We start from the raw sequence: 15,745 nt of genomic DNA, 5'->3' as shown, positions 1-15,745 counted from the left end.
CCACTGTTGTGTCGTTGGCAAACTTAATGATGGTGTTGGAGTCGTGCCTGGCCAAGCAGTCATGGGTTAACAGGGAGTACAGGAGGGGACTGAGCACGCACCCCTGAGGGGCCCCCATGTTGAGGATCAGTGTGACAGATGTGTTGTTACCTAACCTTACCACCTGGGGGCGGCCCGTCAGGAAGTCCAGGATCCAGTTGCAGAGGGAGGTGTTGAGCTTTGAGGGCACTATGGTGTTGAATGCTGAGCTGTAGTCAATGAATAGCATTCTCACATAGGTGTTCCTCTTGTCCAGGTGGGAAAGGGCAGTGTGGAGTGCAATAGAGATTGCATCATCTGTGGATCTGTTGGGGCGGTATGCAAATTGGAGTGGGTCTAGGGTTTCTGGGATAATAGTGTTGATGTGAGCCATGACCAGCCTTTCAAAGCACTTCATGGCTACAGACGTCAGTGCTACGGGTCGGTAGTCATTTAGGTAGGTTATCTTAGTGTCCTTGGGCACGGGGACTATGGTGGTCTGCTTGAAACATGTTGCTATTACAGACTCAGTCAGGGACATGTTGAAAATGTCAGTGAAGACACTTGCCAGTTGGTCAGCACATGCTCAGAGTACACGTCCTTGTAATCCGTCTGGCCCTGCGGCCTTGTGAATGTTGACCTGCTTAAAAGTCTTACTCACATTGGCTACGGAGAGCGTGATCACATAGTCATCCGGAACAGCTGTTATTGATGTGGTGTACTCCTCAATGCTATCTGAAGAATCACGGAACATGTTCCAGTCTGTGCTAGCAAAGCAGTATTCTCCCGAGTGGCGCAGTGGTCTAAGGCACTGCATCGCAGTGCTAGCTGTGCCACTAGAGATCCTGGATCAAATCCAGGCTCTGTCGTAGCCGGCCGTGACCGGGAGACCCATGGGGTGGCGCACAATTAGGGTAGGGGAGGGAAAGGCCGGCAGGGATGTAGCTCAGTTGGTAGAGCATGGTGTTTGCAACGCCAGGGTTGTGGGTTTGATTCTCTGGGGGCCAGTATGAAAAAATTAAAAAAGAATGTATGCACTCACTAACTGTAAGTAGCTCTGGATAAGAGCGTCTGCTAAATGACTAAAATGTTTTGCACTCGCATAGAATGATTTATTTTTCAAAAATGACTTGCGATTGTTTACCACTAGGGGTCACTCACCCTAACCTTATTGATGAATCAGCAATACACAAGTTGGCTTAAATATTTATTTACTAATTAACTAAATAATAACACAATACAAACACACACACACACATAGGTTTTGATTACTAACGTAATACAATTAAAACAGGTCCCTAATGGACTGGACCAACAATAGCATGAATGCTTGGGTAGAAGGAGGGTCAGAGTGTAAGGGAGAGACAGAGATTCAAACTATCGTGGTTACTTTGGAAACTACGCTCACGGAAATACAAATGCTTAAAACCCCACTAAACGCTCATTCGGATTAGAAATGCAACATGTATTTACGTGTAGCTGTCCTTGAGTTGATGATGTAGGACTCTGGTTTGCCCACCAGAGATCCCAATGTCCTTGGTAGAGTTTCTGGTCGTAGTAGTGGTTATAATGGATACTTCAGATGTACCAGCGGTTGTCTGAGAGGGATTGTCCTTCCCAATTCGTGTCTTTAGTGAAAGTTCTCTAGACGACTATACATGCCAGCTGCAGACTGAAATGATAAGGTCTAGTGCATTGTCTTCTTCTTCACCTCGTGTAGAGGTTGAGAGTTTCAGAGTTTCTCCATTTCAAACGTGTGGACTAACGTCCCACGTTTTCTGGTCTTTCTGGTCTAACTATTTTGTAACGTGTAGCTTCAGCTTCACGCTTCTTGGTCTTGTAGGAATTCAACCATTTGCAACATCCGTCTTATACCGTAGTATGCTTGGTCTTCCTTTGGTAATGGAGTTGTAGTTTTAAACCATTTTGTAACGTTTAGCTCACACTTCACGTCTGCTGGTCTTGTAGAGTGTCAACCATTTTAAGCCGTGTGGCTTCCTGGTCTGAGGTGAATTTTGTCACGAGGCTTTTTATGCACTCAGGGTAAAAGGGGCATTCCATCATGTTTGTGCTAATCTGGGCATGGCCACTGACTGATAACAAATCAATATGGAAAACAATAATCTCATCTAGAATGCTAAAATCACATTATCTTCACAAAAGTATTATTATACTTAATCATTCGTTTCATACAACAATTAGATGCAAACCTCATAATTGGGAAGTGTTCAACCCCAGAGATACAGTTATGTTGTTCCACCGTCTTTAATGATATCACAACATAGTAACGAATTCGACATGATTGTTCTTTAAATCCCCACCGACCATTTCCCACATTCTTTTAAGTAGGAATATTGTTTCATTATCCACTTTTGGATGTTGGAGTCTTGGCGGGAAGACTTCCTTTGTCTCACAGGGAAATTCCCTCTCCCAATACTGCATGGCACGGAAAATAACATTTCTGCAAGGAATTTACGACCGGTCATAAAACTGGCCCCTAGGAAAGGGGGTGTTCAAACCTTTGCCTAGCCGGCATCTTTGATCCTCAGCCCATGAGGGCAAGACATGACACTTGTTTACAAGTTCGAACACTGGAATGTGCGATGAAATCTACACCTCGATTAGGCTCATAGAAATCCTCATTTTTTAAAATGATTTTCAATTTGAGTGTCATTATTTCTATATAGCCTACACTTTCTCATTCTGAACTTCTAACGCGAGTGGGACGGGTGTGGCTTTGTGACAATGATCAAGAGCAGCTGCTCACCAATTTGACAGAACCAACGCAGTTACACCTCTGACACCGCCAAAACATCAGCTATGCTGGTGTCGGCTATTGCCGGTTAATGCTTTATCTGATTGAATCTAGGCCTAAGTAAAGGCCCTGTTGTGATGAAGAGATACTTGTTGATTCTGTCATTCTCAGCTATCTGTTGGATTAATTTCCTTCATGTTGGCCAGTTATCGGAGCACCACCTCAAAGGGATGATTTTCATTTGTATCATAGTGAGAGCATTAAAGCAAATAAAGCAAGGCAGAAATGACTTCTATGATATCATTTAGTACGAGAAATGGTTTTCAAAGTTGAAAATAAATTGTTAATGTTTTCAAAATGTATCAAAAAAAATGAATATAGGACAAACTGTTTATAATACTGGCACATGCACATGTACTGTATGGGTTATCCATCGTTACATGCCCTATGAATCATAGAAACAAACATATGTAAACCATATTTCTTTATTAAAGATTAAGAAACTCCAAGCAGCATATTCATAAATAAAATAAGAGTCTCCCTTAGATGTACTGTTACAGACTATATGCTATGATAGCTTTTTATAATCTTTTCTTTAATCTTGTGGTGTGGGCATTGATACAGTAACGGGGGGTATACAGTAAGGCAGTGAAACACACTAAACCCTTACAGTACAGTAACGTGCGACTTCCTTTTCACCACTGTTAGCTGATTAGAGCCACAGGTTGTATGCAGAACACAGTGTAAAATGAGATCACTTTGGTTCACATTATTAACTACTTGTACAAAATATACAGGCTTACAACCTCGCCAATTTTGTTTGAAAAGCATGAGCGGAGAACGGGTGATGCGAAACATGATTCTCTCACTTTGAGGTATGGTAGTTCTGTTTATTCTCATGACATCACTTAATTATTGTTCTTTGCTTTCCCTCAAAGGTTCTGCGTGGCAATTGGTTACATTTTCCAAGAGGTAAGGATAATCCAGTAAATGAAAACCTTTTTAACAGTATGAGTATAGATCACCTATCAGTACTCCTGGTACACGTTGTATTGTGCATACAGGATGTGACGAACGACAACACAATATATCCACTGAGACTGACATTCACTATCTCACTTCCTGGCAATGAGTTTTCCAGTATGACAGGCTAAAGGAAATAAACAGAAACAGGAAGTATACTGCAGGACATAATTGCATTTTAATTGCACTTATGAAAGTCTTGGTAAAGTTTTGCAGTTCATCTTCAGTTGTAAATGTGATATAAACTGCTGCTCTGTAAAGTGCCCAGGTTAATTGATGGGAAAATGTGTTTTATGAACAGTGCTCCATCAGTATTTAGACATTAGGATATGCCACCTGAACTGCTATTACCAACACTAATAGTTCATAATTTTGATATCACTCCTTTATCTTCCATCTTCCTTGGTGATAATTACTCTATTACAAATGATAAATATGAGATATAACCATATTATATATCTACTTTTCTCCCTCTGCAGTTCAAATGACTTCACTGCTCTGAAAGGAGACAACCTGTATACAGCTTTTCAATAATAAATCCTTAAGTACAAAATGAATGCATATATCTTTTCCTAAAATGAGCCTTTTTTTGTTAAATGTAAAAATACAAGTTTTGTTTTAAACATCCCTCCCACTCAATCAAGGAAACATGTAGCATACACTAGAAGGGACATGATTCAGTCATGATTTCTGTCAGTTAAAGGTTCCCTTGGAACATTCCCCTAATGTGGCTGATGTTATACTGTACACGTCACTAGTACCACTAGGCCTGCCTTTCTTTGCTGTTGGGGGCTGACTGAGACTGTATCTCCCTTTTCCTTTGATAGCATAGGGCTGAAATTGAGCTCTATGAAATACCATTAATTTCATAAATCTGTAGAACTCATGAGAAACAATGTTTATTTCAGTTTCAGCCTTAATCAATGATTCACCAAGACTTTAAGGTAGAAAAAAAGAAGTTTTTTTGACAAATGTATATATGTCTTACAAACAAAATGAATCCATCTATTTGGAATATTCTCATCTGATACTGAAGTATAAGGTTGTTAAAGAGGTGCAAAACAGATGGTGTTCCACATTATGTCCTATGGTGCATGGTAATCTAAGAATGAACTGTGGAGAGACATTATTTCGGCACTTAGAAAACAATCACAATTAATTTGCGTTATTATTCATATAGAACAACATTTACAAAGCCATTCAAACAGTCATTTTTTTATCTTTTTGTTTTTTTTAATCTTATTTTGTTTTTTTATAACTCAACTTCAAAAATTGAGAATATTCAAAATACACTTTTACTTCACTTCGTTCTCTCAGTATTTACAAATATATACAAGAAAAAATTGCTGTTCCTTTGACGTCAGTTGTTCAACAGGTAATAAAAATCTCTTATTTCTCTTGTTTGTACACTTTCCCTATTTTTATTTTTATTTTATTTTTTCCCCCCAATAATACCCCACAAAAATCAGGTGAGGGGTAGGAGATGTGACGTTGAGGCACCATCAGATGGATGTACTGTGGGTGGGCTCAATGGCTTCTGGGATGGGTCCTCCGGGAACTCCCTGGTATGACATTGGCATGGGTGTCTTGGCGGGACTCAGTCGGAACAGCCCCCCGTTGGGAGCTCTGTGTTTGCACTGAATGGAGGGGATGGTGGAGCTGCTGGGGGGGTGGTGGTGGAGTGTGCTGCCAGGGCCCTGAGCTAGTGTCCGACCCAGGCCCCCCCCATGGCCCTCCCCCGGGAGATAGGTGCTCACAGACAGGCCCGTGCCCGGGTAGTCCCGCACAGACTCCAGCTGCCGGCTGGGCTGCATGCTGTCGATGTCCAGCGCAGAGATCTCGATAGACGGGCCAGGGATCTGCTTGTGCGCCATGTCCTCGTCCATAAGACTGTTCATACGCCGATGCACCTGTTCCAGATTCACCTCCTTGTCCTAGAGGGTGAAAGAGAAAGGGGGAGGAAGGGACACAGAGGCTGAGATGGGCTGTTCCCCATGGGGTTCTCAGGCTTTTCACCAGCTCCATGCATTTAGTTTCCCTCTCCTCTTCCTTAGCTTTTTTGAGGTGGTTTGTTTCCCAAGCCTCTTTGATTGTTTCACTCAACATGCTGATTGAGTAATTTCCGTTTTAAGTGCCCAATCGGAATTGAGGTGACTCAATTACAGGTGTATAGAATGTGCACCTTGAAATCAAACTTGGCCAGTGGACATAGACAGTTTGATGTTTAGTAAGGGGTGACACATCTTTGACAGACGACACCAATGCTGGAGCCAAGCTACATCCTAACCTCTACTGACTGATCTGGGACGCCATGTAACCTTAGGCTTCTGAGAACCCACTCAAGCATCTGTTGGACAGGAAAAGTAACTTAAGGATGCTAGGCATTGCTGGTGCTACAGTAAGTGAAATGTAAAGTTGAAGTAATGTATTACATGTTACATTAAGATGGTCATACATGGATAACTCATTGCTGATGCTACAGTATATTGAAGTAAAGTTGAGGTAATGTATTGGTGTCCTATTTAGATGGCCATACATGGGCTTTTACAGTGTCTGTTCTACCTCTCAATAGTGCTGAGCGATTAGTGCTTTTTGAAGTCGGTTCGATTTAGATTATATTATAAAAGATAATCACGGTTCTTCGATTTCGTAGAAGAAAAAAAGGTATGTATTGAATGCACTACGCGTTATGTGGGTTGAATGCTGTAACATTTGAAATCGAATAAAAATCACATGATGGTAGTGACTACCCATTAATGCTTATCACTTATTAACCATAATGTATTCACATTACTTTACTTTAATAAAATACTTGTTTTATTTGATGACTTTATTTCATTCCAAGTCATCATCTCATCTCTATAGAGCTGCTGCCTGTCTGACATAAATCACAATTTTAGTAGTTCTTCAAAGTAAATAAGGCATACTTTTATAACTGCTGAATACCAACTATCAATCAATTAGATCATGTATTTTCGGGTAGTATACCTCGCAAAGCAACTGCTATCCCTCTCGCGCCTTCTCTCTTCTCTCCATCAACGAGGTCTCTGTGTCTGCTCCACACAGATCGGACAAGTAGACGGGCGCGCAATGGATTATTGTCATTGTAGTTAATTACCAGGTTTTCTGCACTAAACTATGTATAATATTGGCCTATTGGAAACTACAACTCCCTACTAAATCGCACAGTTCGAGCTTGACCTGATTTATCTCTACAGAAACTGAGCATCGAGCTCACAGAAAAAGACCAAATGAAATGGAATTCAAATAATTAAACTGACTTCGGTCAGTTAGTTATTTAAAAACGGAAAAACAACCGACATTTCAGTTAAAAGCTCAGCACTACCTCTCAATCAACTACTTCGTGATGTTGGTCAGGTGAATTGATTTGATATCAGATCAATATATTTAATACATCTGAGCTGCTGTGGCTGACAGATGTGTCTGTGTCTTTGGATGACTGTGGTCATGCATACGAGTTATAAGCTAATTGACACTTGAGAGGTTTGTTGCTGACAAAATATGCTACATTGGAACATCTAAAGGTAGAGGACAAAACATACTTCAGGGTAGTAGGTATCACTAGCCAATCAGGAGACGTGTCCTAGCACTTGGAGGCTACACTAGGCTATTGCAAAAGGCTACTTTGTAGGCAGGCACAACTTGGCTCCAGTAATGGTCTGACTCAATGATGATATTAGTTAAATAACTGAATATGGAGACAAAATCCAAGTTTATCCTTATGTTCAGTACATATACAACACAACACACTGCAGAGGTTAAGATTCTATATATGGAGTACAAAACCAACCAATGAAAATAAGACATGTTTTGGAATGGAAGACATAATCAGAAATGTGTTTCTACGAAGACGGATGATGATTTACTATTTTATGCTAGGTACGACATGCTCTACAAATGAAAGAAAGGTTGGCTTTGATTATATTGCACTTAGGGAAATGAATAACTATTTCAACCATCTTTATGCAATTTTTTTGGAAACTCTCTAGTCTAGTGACTACCCTAATGCACTGGAAATAAAGAGTATCCTTCTTACTATGCAATTATAATGGATGTTGTTTGGCAACATAGATGCAGAAATACCTTGAAATCAACTGACTCTTCTCATAATGATCAGAAGCCATGCACTTTCAATGGGATCAGTGCTGCATCAAACAGTGTAACTAAACTCCACTGTGATTCTACATAATTTACTATTCCTCTTGTCAATATCAACTGCCTGCCATAAGCACATTATACCACAGCCTCCCAACTAAAAGCACAACACAATGTCTTCTAGAGGAGGTCCTAAATGTTAAGCCACTTAATCAATCTTGATAGATCAATGTCAAGTATTATTACAGACAAACAACTGTGTTTCCTCATTGCTTCCCATATCAGCTTGAACCTTCCGGAATGTAAAGATATAATCTTGATATAATTTGTTCTGAAGACTTTGTCAACAGATAATTTACAACAGTATCAATCCTGTATCATAAAAAACTCTTAATGCTAATTAAAACCTCTCATCCAAGGCTATTGCTTTAGCAGACTGGCACCTCATTAAAATATGTTTAGAATCTTGTCGCATTGGCAGCACGCCTAAACAAATAACTGCCTCAAATCAAACCACTGCACCAGTGTTTTAATAAGAGTGTGTTGGTTTATATTGAGGGGAAATAACAACATGCTCTGCAGTGTGAAAGCTTTCGTAATGCAAAAACAACTCTGAAAACATAAAACTATAAAACCACTCTATCCATCCATGGTGGCCTGACATTTGTTTGAATGATTTATCTGGGCTTGAGTAAGCTGTTTTCAAAGTGGCCTCCATATGTATAAGACTATTATGATTATGCATAAGTCCTGTATTGTGGCTCATCTCTGTATCTGAAACAAATTCTATACAGCACATTGGTCAAACTTTACAAACACATTTAGAGATATGTATGCAGACAGTCATGACTGCTTATAACAAGTGTTATATTTCACTATGTATGTAATATAAGGCACAATAAATGCCTTCATAAAGCATCATATTGAGGTACAGTACCAGTCAAACGTTTGAACACACCTACTCATTCAAGGGGTTTTCTTTATTTTTACTATTTTCTACATTGTAGAATAATAGTGAAGACATCAAAACTATGAAATAACACATACGGAATCATGTAGTAACTAAAGAAGTGTTAAACAAATCAAAATATATTTTATATTTGAAATTCTTCAAATAGTCACCCTTTGCCTTGATGACAACTTTGCACACTCTTGGCATTCTCTCAACCAGCTTCACCTGGAATGCTTTTCCAACAGTCTTGAAGGAGTTACCACATATGCTGAGCACTTGTTGGCTACTTTTCCTTCACTCTGCCATCCGACTCATCCCAAACCATATCAACTGGGTTGAGGTCGGGGGGTCGTGGAGGCCAGGTCATCTGATGCAGCACTCCATCACTCTCCTTCTAGGTAAAATAGCCCTTACACAGCCTGGAGGTGTGTTGGGTCATTGTCCAGTTGAAAAACAAATGATAGTCCCACTAAGCCCAAACCAGATGGGATGGCGTATCGCTGCAGAATGCTGTGGTAGCCATGCTGCTTAAGTGTGCCTTGAATTCTAAATAAATCACTGACAGTGTCACCAGCAAAGCACCCCCACACCATAACACCTCCTCCTCCATGCTTTATGGTGGGAAATACACATGCGGAGATCATCCGTTCACCCACACCGCGTCTCACAAAGACACGGCGGTTGGAACCAAAAATCTCAATTTTGGTCTACAGACCATAGGACAAATTTCCACCGGTCTAATGACCATTGCTCGTGTTTCTTGGCCCAAGCAAGTCTCTTCTTATTATTGGTGTCCTTTAGTAGTGGTTTCTTTGCAGCAATTCGACCATGAAGGCCTGATTCACACAGTCCCCTCTGAACAGTTGATGTTGAGATATGTCTGTTACTTGAACTCTGTGAAGCATTTATTCGGGCTGCAATTTCTGAGGCTGGTAACTCTAATGAACTTATCCTCTGCAGCATAGGTAACTCTGGGTCTTCCATTCCTGTGGTGGTCTGTAAGGGTTGGTGTGAGGTGTGACCCAGGTGCGATGCAGGATATACAGTAGGCAGAGATGGTGAAACAAGGATCATCACAATAAAAGAAAGGCGGAGCAAACAAGTCTCCAAAAACCGTCTGACAGCCAAAATACTAAATATTACCTACGACTGAAACAAATAACGAAACAGGGAGAACACTTCTCAAGTACCTGTACATAGGTCTCTGATCAGACATTGAGTAGTACTGCTGGACATAGAGAAACTAACAGAGAAAACTGAGCAAGGGAACACAGGGAAGTGAGGGCATAAATACACAGGTGAACAGGTAGACACAGGTGACACCAATAGGATACTGATGCCTAAGGTTGTCGGAGGATGACACCTAGTGGGTCGCTCCGGAACTGCGACCCACTCCTGTAACAGTGGTCCTCCTGAGAGCCAGTTTCATCATAGCGCTTGATGGTTTTTGCGACTGCACTTGAAGAAACTTTCAAAGTTCTTGACATTTTCCAGAATGACTGACCTTCATGTCTTAAAGTAATGATGGACTGTCGTTTCTCTTTGCTTATTTGAGCTCTTCTTGCCATAATATGGACTTGGTTGTTTACCAAATAGGTTTATCTTCTGTATACCTCAAAACTGATTGGCTCAAACGCATTAAGACGGAAATAAATTCCACAAATTAACTTTTAAGAAGGCACACCTGTTAATTGAAATGCAGTCCAGGTGACTACCTCATGAAGCTGGTTGAGAGAATGCCAAGAGTGTGCAAAGCTGTCATCAAGGCGAAGGGTAGCTATTTAAAGAATCTCAAATATAAAATATATTATGATTTGTTTAACACTTTTTTGGTTACTACATGATTCCATATGTGTTATTTCATAGTTTTGATGTCTTCACTATTCTACAATGTCGAAAATAGTAAAAATAAAGGAAAACCCTTGAATGAGTAGGTGTGTCCAAACTTTTGACTGCTAGTGTAGTTCATAGAAAATGTCACTGAATTAACTTCCTCTTGTTCCCCATACAATGTTTCTACGTGAGGGTGAGAGACAAGCCCTTGTCATGCATGCATCCATCCACTACAACGCAACTAACCAAAAATGGAGAAGAAACAGAATAACAATCAGAAAATAGAAAGATTGCCAGAAATGAGATGGTGGTGTGGAGTTTTAGATCAAGATCCCCCCAAGCCCAATCGGACAGATCAGAGTGCCTCTTAAATGCAGCAGCACAAATCAGATCTTAGGAGCTCTATTCTGACCTGTGTCAATAGCTTCTGCTTCATCCCAGTCTCTTTCTCTCTCTGTCCAAATGTCCTTCCTCCCTTCCGGTGAAGCAGTGGTAATGTCATTATATGTCAATGGACCAGAAACCCTTGCCAGTCTGTAATCCTTAGTAACCTGCACGAGATCATAGAACAGTCAAGAATAAATACGTATGGATGTCCACATTGACATATAATTGCAATAAGACGTCACACAGTGAATTACTAGGGATTATGGACTGGGTTGGACAGATATAGTGGCTCTTATTGCTGTGGGGTGACAGACCCATGCAAACATCCTGTTTCTGCTCACACTTTAGTTTACGGATCCATGTCAAGCCTTAACCTGTCCCATGTCACATGCAAGGGGAGAGTAACTCTCTCATGTGAGAGGCCTCTGTAGACATGTTGACATCATCGCAGTAACTTGAGTGGATTAAACTAATAAGAAAGGCTTAACGTGAACTGGCAATGAGGTATAAGGTGTAATCGGCGTAAATCAGATTAGCAGGCACTTAGCAGGGGAAAGAAAGTCTTACGAGAATCAATGAAAAGGGTTCTCTGTGGTAGGCAGTGTGAATGTGTTCACAATTCAGGGTAAGGAACTGTGTTGGTAATCAATGGGTTTTGATTATTTCAGGAACACTAATCTTACGGGGAACTTAAAACAAACTCGATACTGACGTTTTCTCAGAAATGTCATATTCGGCTGATTCACACTGACATGAATCAAATAGATGAATGGATTTACTCTGAAATAAGACATTTAAAAAGGTGTTCAAATCTCCCTTTGAAAGTGTAATCCTCTGGGCCCAGTTTTTCAAAAGGTATCTGGATTTCACCTATCGGATAGGATTAAATGCATATAAACATAATTAACAGAATGGGTATCCCCATTCAAGTCAATGATTTGCCTGTTCTATTCATTCTATTTCTATGCATTTAATCTGGACATAGTTAGTTAATGTTCCTACAGAGAATCTTGCTGAATTGAAAATGGCAAAACTGAAAAGGGTTTTGACAAGAATTCAATACAAAGTATGTGACTGGAAGATTTGCTGGGGACTGATGCTCATCACTGTCCGAAATGAGTTGTTCTGACATGTTAGTAAGAGATTTGTGAAAAATGCAGGAATTGCTTATCTCAAAAAACATATTGGTTGGGCAGTTTGTTATCCTGAAGGCAGCTTAAGGGTTTATGATTAACATACACCGATGATGTGTGATTAACATACACCGATGATGTGTGATTAACATACACTGATGATCAAATTCGAAGAGTTTCAAAAATATATAAATAATCAAGATGGAAATATATTAGTAAAAAAATTATAAGGGGGATTCGTGTTTATCTGTGAGCTGTGTGAGGTACGTATGCCATACAAAAACAGATGGATTTGGTTTCAGAGAAGAGAGGGGGATAGATAAGGGGGACCAAATTTGATTTCAATCAGAGCACAATCTACAACTGCGTGTACTGGAGTTCGACTAAATCGGGGCTGTGGTCTGCGGCTGGATCCTTAAAGTAGAGTGTGGCAGTGTCCTCCCCCTGCTGCCCTGGCCTCCGGGCTCTGTGCTCGGTCACCTCTTTGGGCTGCTCTTGCCCGCAGCGGTTGCTGTTCCACCACATCTCCAGGCCGGCAACCAGGCAGGCCAGCAGCAGTCCGGCGGCCAGGACACAGAAGACCCCGGCGAAGCTGTGCAGCTTCAGGGACCTCCCGTCGGGCGTGGCATTGGAGTGGCTGTTGAGGTCACAGCGGCCTGTACGCGGCCACCACTTCTGCTTCAGGATGTCCAGGTCCCCTTTTTCCTGCAACTCCAGGATCCTGCAAGGAGGGGAAATATCTGGGTGTGAGAGACGTATGCTTCCTCTGCTTCGCTCAAAACAGGCTGTTATATTAAGTTTGAAGACTGTTACACAAAGGATTGAGACTAAGGACTTTAGGACCCTAGTTGCATATCTACTACTCATATGCTATCATGGCACTAAAGGAAGAATGAAAGACAGACCTGCTATTATCTTCTGCAGATGAACGCATTCATTTGTGACAATTCCCACAGCACAGCATTTTAAGTGTGATTTGTTTGAATTATGCCTGCTCAACGAATTAAACCCGACAGTAAACTTCATTAAATGTCAGCTTTTGTAGTCCTTCATTGCCACAAATGAAATCCAAAATAAAACAGAGTGAAGAACTGCTTAATTAAAAGAAAAAGAGCCGTGGCAAAGAGGAAAATACCATTATCAGAGAACCGCCCCTGTGGGCAAACACTACCGCCACAGCAATTTCTGTGATGAAAAAGAGCACAAAAAATGAATTTCTAAGGTTATGGATAGACGAGGGCACAGAGAGAGGGATGGAGGAAGGGGAATGGATTATGATGATGGGTAGGGGGACGGTGGCAAGTAAGATGAATCCGTCCCTGTAGAGGAGATGACATTCTGGTTCAGCCTGTTATTACCCCCTGAGCAGCCTCCCAGCTGTCCTCAAAGCACATCCCACCCCCACTCTGTTAGCCCTGTATTTCCCAGATGGACATTCATCCAGGCCATCATGAGCGTAGATAGAGGGACAGTGTTCAGTTCAGTGTGGTGGGGATAGGAATTATAGGGAATCTTCCACGGAGGGACCTCATCGCTTAAGCTCTGACCCCGCTCTTCACTTGTTGTGGCCCTGCATACTGAGTGTGCACTCTGAAGGGCCCTGACAAAGCACACCTCGGAAGAGTGGAGAGGTTTCAAATGTTCCACCGCATCAGCGATTTATCAATGGTGTGGGCGTGTGGCCTCCATGAGCCCCAGATCAAACCTGATCTAAGCATGACAAGCTGGTTGAAACTGGTTCTGCTTTGTAGAAGAATCATTGTCTGTATCCTAAGATCTGTGTTTTAGTCACTAGAACGGCAGTTCATTCTGGTTGTGGAGTTGGGATGGCACTCATCGCAAACAAAGGAAACTGTTTATTTTCACTGCGTTGAAGAGAGTTAGATTTCTTATCTAAAAGATAGTGTGACTAAACATTTGGGGTTGTTCTCACGGATGCTTTGGAGCTCTTATACCTGAGAAGAATCAAAACAAGATGTGTGGGAATGCAGTCAAGACAGTGATTTTGGGATTGATTTTGGGGAAATGCTTGGCCAATATGATTACACAGTCCTAATTGGTTAAATCAAATCACATTGTATTTGTCACATGCTTCGTAAACAAGGGGTGTAGACTAACAGTGAAATGCTTACTTACGGGTCCTTCCCAACAAAAAATACTGTAATAGAAAAATAGTGCAATAGAGATGCCGTCATCTGTGTATCGGTTGGGGCGGTATGCGAATTGGAGTGGGTCCAGGGTGTCTGGGATGATGGTGCCAATGTGAGCCAGGACCAGCCTTTCTAAGCATTTTATGGCTACAGATGTGAGTGCTACATGGCAATAGTCATTTAGACAGGTTATCTTGGCGTTCTCTAGACAGGACTGTCAGTGAAGACACTTGCCAGCTGGTTAGCGCATGCTCTGAGTACACATCCTGGTAGTGTCCAGCTCCTTGAAAGCGGAAGCTCTAGCCTTTAGCTCAGTACGGAGGTTGTCTGTAATCCATGGCTTCTGCTTGGGATATGTATGTACGGTCACTGTGGGGGCGATGTCGTCGATGCACTTATTGATGAAGCCGGTGACTGATGTGGTAAACTCCTTAATATTATCGGATGAATCCCCGGAACATATTCCAGTCTGTGCTAGCGAAACAGTCCTGTAGCTGACGTGATTATGGACAGATTTACCCAATCAGCATCCTGCAACTAATAACCAAAGACTTTCAAACGTTGTTAATGCCCAAGTACAGTATTGAGTTCAATTATCCATTATGAACCTTTTTTCGTGGAAGTAATTAGCAGAATCATGTTAACTCATGTTGAATGATTATTCTTTCATCCAAACCAACAACGCTGGTTATGAATTCATAATAGGTTGATTTCATAAGCCAACTAAGCTGGAACATGAAAGGTATTTATTGATTGCAACCTGTGCTGATAAAGTTTATTTAACCTTTATTTAAGCAGGCTAGTCAATTAAGAACAAATTCTTATTTACAATGATGGCCTGGCAAGAGACAAAAGGCCTCCTGTGGGGACGGGGGCTGGGATTTAAAAAAAAACACACAAAAAAACAATGTAAGACAAAACGGACAACACAGACAGAAGACATTGGCAACAGCACAAATACAACAGCAAACAAACAGTGGATGTGTGTGTGTGTGTACGCAGGCATGTGTGTGGTGTGTGGGAAGTAAAACAACATGCTTCCTTAGATAAGGCAACGCAAACTAGTGACAACTAGGAAGAACTACATGTCTCAACAACCTGTTCATCTATTTGTCCTTTGAACTCCTCCAGGGACACCAGGCCCTGGAGTTTTAGGTTGGCTTAGAGGGAATTCCAAGACCAAGGGGCTGAGTAATGAAAGTACCTTTTCCATGCTCGGTTCTAGTTTTCGGGACTCTTAGCATAAAACAAGATTGAGATCTGAGCTTATATGTGTTTTTATTTCGAGCTAGAAGAGACGATAGATAAAATGGCAGTTTCCCTAAAATGTCTTATAAATAAGAATGTACCAGTGTTTGAGCCTGCCTGTTGCTAGTGA

General features: G+C 41.3%; 1 protein-coding gene across 1 annotated transcript in view; it reads right to left on the bottom strand.

Moving 5' to 3' along the window:
- Window positions 1-3,407: 3,407 nt before the first annotated feature.
- Window positions 3,408-15,745, bottom strand: part of LOC121547303 (glutamate receptor ionotropic, delta-1) — a 509,157-nt gene continuing 496,819 nt past the window's right edge. Inside the window, exons 15-16 of the mRNA XM_041858495.2 lie at window positions 12,698-12,938; window positions 3,408-5,730 (exon numbers count right to left, since the gene is read on the bottom strand). Of these exons, the coding sequence (XP_041714429.1) occupies window positions 5,299-5,730; window positions 12,698-12,938 (673 nt within the window). The 3' untranslated portion in view covers window positions 3,408-5,298. The remainder of the gene's footprint in view (window positions 5,731-12,697; window positions 12,939-15,745) is intronic.

This window comes from Coregonus clupeaformis, chromosome 31 (assembly GCF_020615455.1).
Source record: "Coregonus clupeaformis isolate EN_2021a chromosome 31, ASM2061545v1, whole genome shotgun sequence".
Classification (NCBI taxonomy): Eukaryota; Metazoa; Chordata; class Actinopteri; order Salmoniformes; family Salmonidae; genus Coregonus; species Coregonus clupeaformis.
This window is presented reverse-complemented; position numbering and strand designations above follow the sequence as displayed.